General features: G+C 37.5%; 1 protein-coding gene across 1 annotated transcript; it reads left to right on the top strand.

Moving 5' to 3' along the window:
• The first annotated feature begins 7,123 nt into the window (after nucleotides 1-7,123).
• LOC108800035 (olfactory receptor 1F12-like) lies at nucleotides 7,124-8,065 on the top strand. The gene has a single exon (XM_018571978.1). The coding sequence runs from the start codon at nucleotides 7,124-7,126 to the stop codon at nucleotides 8,063-8,065; it is 942 nt and encodes a 313-aa protein (XP_018427480.1).
• Nucleotides 8,066-9,762: the final 1,697 nt, after the last annotated feature.

The raw sequence follows: 9,762 nt of genomic DNA on the forward strand, positions 1-9,762 counted from the left end.
GTTATATTTTCATAAAAAAATACACTAGAATCATTATTAACACACACAAACAAAACATAACTTCCCAAATCCTTACAAAATCTAAAACATAAAACTGTTTTTAGTTTATAAACAACAACTATTTTAAACATTTTAAATTAAGCCCTTTGGCAAAATGTTGAGAATCAAGACTACAAAATCTTGAATATGCATCCTAAGCAAAAAAAAAACATTGAAGCTGGCTTTACAAATATGTTTTAGTAGCAGACGCATGCAGTGCAGTGAGATGCAGTGCCATTCATTTGAAATGGCACCATAACACACCTTGCCAGCAATCAATGCATGTGTGATTTGGTGCACAACAATGGGGAGAGGGAATAATATTTTTTACTGATTTATTATAGGATGGTAAAAGTAAGGAACATTTCTTTTAAAGGGAGACATTTTTACTTTTAACACTGGGCACATGCTTGTGTTGATGTCCTTTAGATTTTTTAAGTTGCTCTACTTTGCTTGGACTCCTTATTTACTTTTTGTGTAAAATACCTCAAGTAATAAGATATATCAAAAATATGGGAAAGTGTATGTTGCACCACATTCTGATATGATTAAAAGCTGCCTGAGTTCACTCAATGGAAGTAGATACAGAAAAAAACACTTTCACTAGATTATATATATATATATATAAATGCTGAATGATCTCAGAAAAAAACATCAGAACAACAAAACATACAAAAAATACAGCTCTTTATCATGCCTTATATTCTTAGCAACTTTTTTGTATGTATGTGTGTACACAATTTAGGGCAATAAAAAACTCACAAAATCTAAACTTTTAAAAAAAATAGTATGATTGCACAATGTTATCTCCAAAACCCAAAGGGCTGAGTTGGAAGTGAAGAAGCTTGGAATTATTTTTTTCCCCTAAGGATTTTTTTGTAATGTGCAATTTGTTTTTATGGAGTCTGTTTTTTATAAATTATCACAGAGGTTATTTCTCTCTATCTGCTCTTTATAAAAAGTTACTGTTCATTTTCTCTTTTACTTAATATTAATCTTCAGGTAATACCGCAGTTGGGAAGCATTGTTATATTTTAATACATGTTTGTTTTCCGAAAATGTGGAAACATTCAACATACTTTGATAATGTAGGTAAGTGCTACGCGAGTGATCGATGATCCTTATGTTGAGCAGGTAGTCTGTGCCCATCTCAACGTTTAATCTTCATTTGTGACCCAAGTGTACCTTTTTGTTTTGCTTACAGTATAACCCAGCTGTCATGACCTACATAACCATGGAGAATCAGACATCTACAAAGGAGTTTTACATTGTGCCATTTTGCATGAAATCCAGATTCATACCTTTGTATCTCGCTTTGTTTTTATTCATATATGTATTTGGTGTGTTCACAAATGCATTCATAATATTTGTGATATTTTCTTCCAAGCTCCTGCACACCTCAATGTACTTCTTTATCTGTAACCTATCGATTGTTGACATTTTCTATACCACAATCACTGTTCCTAAACTTCTGTACATGATTATATCCAGGAATACCACAGTAGTGCTTCACTCAGATGTACTTATTTTTGTTAGATGCAAGTGTTGAGGATATTTTGATACTCACAATGGCATTTGATCGATATGTTGCGATTTGTCACCCTTTACACTACCATCTTATTTTACATAAGAACAATTGTATCTTTCTAGTGGCCGGCATCTGGTTAGTAGGAAGTTTCAATTCATTTGTAATCACTTTTCAGGCATCAAACATGACTTTTTGCTATTCAAAGATCATCCACCAGTTTTTCTGTGATGGAAAAGCTCTCATGAACATTGCCTGTGCTGGTCTGAATTACATGTATACCATCATATATATAGAGATTTTAATGTTTGGGTTTTTACCATTCTTTTGCAGTTTGATGTCTTACATAAAAATTATTAATGTTGTTTTGCAAATCAATTCCAAGGAAGGACGTAAGAAAGCCTTCTCCACCTGCTCCTCCCACCTCATTGTCATCATCATGTACTATACTACTGGTATGTCTGTCTACATGATGCCAAAATATTTTGTTGTCTTAGAACAAATCAGTTCTGTGCTGTACACTATGGTTACACCCATGATAAACCCTCTTATTTATAGTCTGAGAAATAATGATGTAATAATGTCTTTGAAAAAACTCTATTGATAACATAATTGACTGCCCAAAAAACGACCAACAAAAAATAGCAACAAACCTTTTTCTTCCCACTAAGAAAGCTGTAGCCAACTCCTGAAAAAGAGGGGAAGAAAAAAATTGCATGAACATGTTCTTTGTCAAGCAGAACCTAACCACCATCATCCCTCCCTAGGATCCTGGATCCCTTGCCTACAATACTAATTTCTTACTGTAAGCCCTGTTATACTACAACATTTTGCTTATGTAATATATTGATGATATATTCTGATATATGGGCATATATTCAAACCATTGATTCTTTGCCTCCACATGTTACACAACTCTCTGCTATACTCTCTGCTACATGTTATACAACATGCTATTCAAATGTGTTACTGTGACTCTACTTCAAAGGTCTGGCCATTGTTTTTCTATCACGTCTCACATGGCTTGAAAACAGCAAAATAATTTATATCTTCCAATCAGGTTTTGCCCCATGTACATTGGTTAGGTGTAGCGGGCTGGGGTCAACCGTGGCACCCTATATTAGCTAAGAGGAATTGTGTATAGTAAGAGTTATGCCTTAATGTACATAATGAATGTTATGCTTTGCCTTATCTTAAGCTCTCAGTATGTGTCCTAACAGAGCAATGCTTCGTTTTTTTCTTGTGACGTACCTAAACTTCCTTTAACCATATATCCTTACTCTTGGGATAATTCTGTGAGAGTTACGTAGAGGATATCCTTACATTGGCTTTGTCTTGAAACTAGTCATGAGACCATCATGAGTGCTGTGTATGATCTATATGTCATGTCTGTATATGTGTCTTATACTGATTGGTTGGAACGTTGCCTCTTTGTGTCTATGTATATAAATGTTGACTGTTTGGAATAAACATTTGAATATTGATCCATGACACTCTGTTGTCACGGCTCTCTATTCCCGAGTACTCGAAGGACGGACCCTCGGCACACGTTAGAGATTGCAGGACAGACACAGGAATTTACCCTATCATTGGCCACTGTATAGAAAGGAGAGGATATAAGGTTATGCTGCCAAACCATGTACTCTCTTTTTTCTGAGATACAAAAATGCTCAATATGACCAGGAGTGAAGCTGAGAGGTATAATGGCACCATACTTGTTCTATACTTTGACTTGCAATTATTGTTTTTTGTGTTATTTGTAAATATCCTATCCTACAAATAAATGTATATTGTTCATTGAACTACCTCTTTTGTTCACAAATCATCAAATCTGGGTGTGTTTATGTGAATACTCTTATAGTGATTGTAATATATTTACAGTGCATTCAGAAAGTATTCAGACCCCCTTCACTTTTTTCAATTTTGTTATGTTGCAGCCTGATACTACAGTTGCTTCAATTCTTTTTTTTTGTTCTTAATAATCTACACTCAGTACCCCATAATGACAAAGTGAAAATAGAATTTTAGAAATGTTGGAAAATGTATGGAAAAAATGAAAACTGAAATATCACATTGACATATGTATTCAGCAACAACACTTGAAATTTAGCTCAGATGCCTCTCATTTCTCTTGATCATTGCTAAGATGTTTCTACACCTTGATCAGAGTCCACCTGTGGTAAATTAAATTGATTGGACATGATTTGGAAAGGCACACGCACCTCTCTATAGTAGGCCTCACAGCTGACAATGAGCTCAGCGAAGCTGGCCCTGCTTTAATTGGCACAAATAAAAACTCCAGTGTGTTTCTTTAGTGCCACGGTTTTACTGTTTTGTGCCACAAAAATAAACATTTGTGCTTCTTTTATTTTTAAGATAATAGCAATTGTTTTCTTTAAGATAATGACATCACCCAGCCCCCCTACAACAGCCAACAAACACGAAACTTGCTGGTTAGTTAGTGCCACGTTTGTGCTGGTTTGTACCATTTAAATCTCCATTCTATATCTTTTTGTTTTCGAGTGATTAACTAATTATTAAAGGTCACCAAAGGTCACCCAGCCCCCCCACAACAGCCAAAACACATGCAACTTGCTGGTTGGTTAGTGCTACGTTTGTGCTGTAAAAATTAACATTTGTGCTGCTTTTATTTCTAAGATAATAGCAAGTGTTGTTTTTATAAGATGATGACATCACCCAGCCCCCATAAAACAGCCAAAAGGCACAAAACTGGGCTGGCTGGTTAGTGCCATCTTTGTGCTAGTTTGTGCCACTTAAATCTCCATTCTATCTCCTTTCTTTTTTGAGTTATTAACTATTTATTAAGGGTCGCCAAAGGTCTCAGCCCCCCTACAACAGCAAAAAGATACGTAACCGGGTTAGCTGGTTAGTCCCATAAAAATTAACATTTGTGCTGCTTTTATTTTTAAAATAACAGCAATTATCCTAAAACCTTTGGTGACCTATAATTGCTATTATCTTAACAATTAAAGCAGCACAAATGTTGATTTTTATGGCACAAACCAGCACAAACATAGCACTAACTAACCAGCAAGTTGCGTGTGTTTTGACTGTTGTTGGGGGCTGGGTGATGTCATCATCTTAAAAAAACAACTGCTATTATCTTAAAAATAATAGCAGCACACATGTTAATTTTTACAGCACAAAACAGCACTAAAGGAACAAACTGGAGTTTTTATTTGTGCTGATTGAAGGGGGGCCAGCTTCGCTGAGCTCTAACAATGCATACTGTATCAGAGCATAAGCCATGATATCAAAGGAACTGCCTGCAGAGCTCAGAGACAGGATTATTGCAAGGCACAGATCTGGGAAAGGCAACAAAAGAATTCTGCTGCACTGAAGGTTCCCAAGAGCACAGTGGCCTCCATAATTCTCAAATGGAAGATATTTGGCACAAGCATTACTCTTCCAAGGGCTGGTCACCTGGCCAAGCTGAGCAATCGGGGGAGAACGAGCTTAGCAAGAGAGGTGACTGAGAACCGATGATCACGCTGACTGAGCTGCAGAGATGCTGTTTGGAGATGGGACAAAGTTCCAAAAGGACAACCATCACTGCAGCCCTCCAATGATCTGGCCTTTCTGGCAGTGTGGCTAGATGGAAGCCTCTCAACAGTGCAAAACACATGAAAGCCTGCCTGGAGTTTGCAGAAAAGCACCTCTCAGAATGTGAGGAACACGATTGTCTGGTCTGATGAAACCAAGGTTGAACAATTTGACCTAAATTCTAAACGTTATGTCTGGAGGAAGCGAGGCACCGCTCATCACCTGCCCAATAGCATCCCAACAGCGAAGCATGGTGGTGGCAGCATCATGCTGTGGGGGTGTTTTCAGCAGCAGGGACTGGGAGACTGGTCAGGGCTGAGGGAATGCTGAATGGAGTACAGAGATATCCTCAATGAAAATATGTTCCACATTGCTCAGGACCTCAGACTGGGCCGAAGGTTCACCTTCCAACATAACGATCCTATAACACAGCCCACATAAATGAGGCCAAAGACCAAAGTCATCTATGCAGACCATAATCCAAGCATACAACGTGGTAGGACATGAAAGGAAGGGGGCAATGAACATGTGCCCCTCCTTCCTGAATCATACCAAACCACATGCCCTCAATATCGGGAGGGGTACTTTCCTTGCCAGGGAAGGACCCACCCGCAAAGCACCTTCTTGCCCTGTTGATGAGGACAAGTGCCTCTTCCCCACATTTGGTACTCAAGAGGATGTGGGAGTTTCTCAGACCTTTCGCCGTTTTTGTTTCTCATCTCTGGACTCGTTTTAACTTATTCATATCTTTATTTAAGCAAGGTCCCCAGAACTGGACACAGTATTCTAAATGAGGTCTAACTAAAGATATATAAAAAGGAATCAGCATCTGGTTCTTTCTGCTGGTGATGCCTCTAGTGATACAGGAAATTCTGCCTGCCCATGCTTGCTGGTCCATGTGTCCATGGTAATGTGGACCCTGACATTGAAAGTGTATTCCCCTCTGAGAATGATCTCAGAAAACAACATAAGAAAGAAAAACACAGCTCTTTCTCATACCATATATTCCTAACAACGTTTTTGGTATGTGTGCACACAATTTTGGGAAGTTTAAAGTCACAAAATCTAGACTTTTAAAAAAAATACATTTAAAATAAAACAGTTATTCTAAATATGATTGTGCAATGTTATCTCCAAAGGGTTGAGTTAGAGATAATGAAGCTTGGGATTATTTTTTCTCCCCAAAGAATTTTTTTAAATGTGCAATTCATTTTTATGGAGCCTGTTTATTATAAATGATCAGATAATTTATTCCTCTCTGGAAAATAAATGTCTGCTCTTTGTCGAACGTCACGGTTCATTTTCTGTTCTATTTAAAATTAACCTTCAGCTGATACTGCAATCTGAAAGCATTGTGATATTTTTTACAATTTTGTCTTCAAAAAAGTTGGAAACGTATGACATATTTTGATAATGTAGATAAGTGCTACATGAGTGACTGGTGATCCTTGTATTTAGACTGAGATCATACTCTGAGCTCCTAAAACATATTCAGTTATAGTCAGTAGTTACTAAACCTGAACTAAAGTCATTATGTGTACTGGTAGATGTATCCAAAGGAGAAGCAGCAATAATTCTTCATATTGATTAAAAATGATTTGTGCAGTTTGTTCACAGGTAATTCTTAAAGTTTAACAAAAGCTGTAAGCTAATTTAAGGACTGCAGATAACTCAGCACAAAGATTCAATTAGATACACTGTACCATACAATTTAGACATAAAATATATGTAATCCAATAAACAGCAACTGCAAACAAGGTCATTAATGTACCTTAACCAGTTGACATCCGCGGTGTTAAACCCCCTTCCCATCCAGGCCATTTTTCAGTATTCAGCGCTGCGGTACTTTAACTGACATTTATTCCGTCATGCAACGCTGTACTGAAATGAAAATCCTGGGCAGGTAGGCTTTGTTCATCACAAGGTTTAGTTTTAAATTGTGATTGCAGTGTATCTTTATGCTTTTAATTTTGCTTACATTTTGATCCAGCTGTCATGACCTACATAGCCATGGAGAATCAGACATCTACAAAGGAGTTTTACATCTTGCCATTTTCCATGAAATCCAGATTCATACCTTTGTATCTCGCTTTGTTTTCCTTGATATATGTATTTGGTGTGTTCACGAATGCATTCATAATATTTGTGATATTTTCTTCTAAGCACCTACACACCCCAATGTACTACTTTATCTGTAACTTGTCCATTGTTGACATTTTCTATACCACAATCACTGTTCCTAAACTTCTGTACATGATTATATCCAGGAATACCACAGTATCCTATAGAGAGTGCTTCACTCAGATGTATTTCTATTTCTTAGATGCAAGTGCTGAGGATATTTTGATACTGACAATGGCATTTGATCGGTATGTTGCAATTTGTCACCCTTTACACTACCATCTTATTCTAAATAAGAAGAATTGCATCTTTCTAGTGGCCGGGATCTGGTTAGTAGGAAGTTTCAATTCATTTGTAATCACTTTTCAGGCATCAAACAGGACTTTTTGCCATTCAAATATCATCCACCAGTTTTTCTGTGATGGAAAAGCTCTCATGAACATTGCCTGTGCTGGTCTGAATTACATGTATACCATCATATATATAGAGATTTTAATGTTTGGGTTTTTACCATTCTTTTGCAGTTTGATGTCTTACATAAAAATTATTAAAGTTGTTTTGCAAATTAATTCCAGGGAAGGGCGTAAGAAAGCCTTCTCCACTTGCTCCTCTCACCTCATTGTCATTGTCATGTACTATACCACCGCTGTGTCTGTCTACATGATGCCAAAATATTCAGTTGTCCTAGAACAAATCTGTTCTGTGATCTACACGATGGTTACACCCATGATAAACCCTCTTATTTACAGCTTGAGAAATAATGAAGTAAAAATGGCTTTGAAAAAATTGATGGTTCAACAAGCAAACAAAGCCTAGTGAAACACTTTTTGCTGCATGGGAAGCTATAGCCAACTCTTGAAAAAAAAGTACAGTAAGCCTAATGGAAGTCAAAATTGCATGAACATATCCAATGTAATGAAAAACTTAACCAACATCCAAAATTACTCCCTCACTAGATACCTTTAAAATCTGGAACCCTGGGCAACAATACTTATTTCCACTAAACCACACTTCTTTAGCTACTTATATCTGGGCAATTATAACTGTAAGGAGCCCTTTACACTCCTTCATTTTTTCTCTTTTACCTCTTGTAATATTATCTTTCTACTATAAAACAAATAGTGGACACAGAAAAAACTTTTGGGAATTAAAGGACAACTAAAGGCAAACTGATCAATACAATTTGCAATTCAACAGCCAAGGGTTCCAGGACCTTTAAATGTGCAGACTCTGTATTACTGCCCTCCTCCTCTGTCCTAGATTATTAGTGCACAATATCACAAAAGGATGATGACTCCCTATTATCCGCCTCTCTGGCCTGCAGCCCACAGAGCAGACATTCCTTTGCCAAGTTTGGTTTTTATCACAGGTTAACTGAAAGGTCTAATAGGGAATTAATTTAAATAAGTCTATATAAGGGCAACAACTTGTAAGGTTTACCATATATATTAAGAACATATTGGGGGATGCCAAGCTGGTTGTATCATGTTGATGGTCCCTCTGATGTCAACTGGAGAGTGACAAAGTAAGTATCATAGTTAGGTTTTTTTGGAGGGTTTTATATACAGTATTTTGAACTGAGACATGATATTTAAAAACTGAAACAAAATCAGTTTGTTTCATGAGCAAAGCCATCTAGCTGCCTAAAGATTAGGGAAGAGGGAAATTGAAAGTTGTTGTTTTCCAAAATATCCCGTAAAAATCAGGAAATGTCTGCTAAATGTTGTCGTTTTGATGTAATACGTTAGAATAATTTGGGGTAGGTTTTAGCTGTTTTTTTTTCTTGGTGCAATGGGTCCTGAGGGTTACTGATTTTTAAAACTATACTAGACCTTTTCTTGTGCCAAAAAGTGTCCCCTTATTAGCCCATTGTCAAAAATATTTTACAGAAAAAAAAGCAGGACAATTTAAAATAAGAAAACATAAGATTCAGAACAATTAACAATCAAATCCACAAAAAAGGAAACACTACAAAAGCAAATCAGACTAAATTAAATTAGCTAAACTATCTTAAATACCCTCCCATGAAACACATCCACTGAGTAAAGGGCCTAAGCAGCTCAAAGTGTGGTTGTAAAAGTGGTTCGCTTTTTTTGGTCATATAAAGAAGGTTAGGTGGGTAAAGTCAGGGTCATCTCTATAATAAGGTAGCCTGAGGCAGTTGCCTCAGGCAACATCCCATTGGGTCATTTGGAGGATGGCAGGTGTACCTGCCACCCCCTCTTTGGCCAGAGCATCCCAGGTTGCTAAAAGCTCTTAGCAACCTGGGACACTGTGGCCGACATACCGCCCAGCTCACTGATGTAACTGGGGGCCAGCAGCTGAGTGGGACACTTTGGCTGGAATCCCACTGAGCTCCTGGCAACCAATGATGTCAGAGAGCTTGGTGGGATGCCGGACAGAGGTACCATGCAGCCCCACCGGTAATGTGCACCATCCCTCCACAACCCACCCCCCAGAATGTGTACCACCACCATTAACCCCCCCTCCCATAACATGCACTTCCATCATGA

Source organism: Nanorana parkeri, unplaced genomic scaffold, assembly GCF_000935625.1.
Source record: "Nanorana parkeri isolate BGI_ZX_2015 unplaced genomic scaffold, ASM93562v1 scaffold1887, whole genome shotgun sequence".
Taxonomy (NCBI): Eukaryota; Metazoa; Chordata; class Amphibia; order Anura; family Dicroglossidae; genus Nanorana; species Nanorana parkeri.

Excerpts from the sequence above, each read along its gene's own strand:
- LOC108800035 (XM_018571978.1), top strand. The coding sequence starts at position 7,124 with ATGACCTACATAGCCATGGAGAATCAGACATCTACAAAGGAGTTTTAC.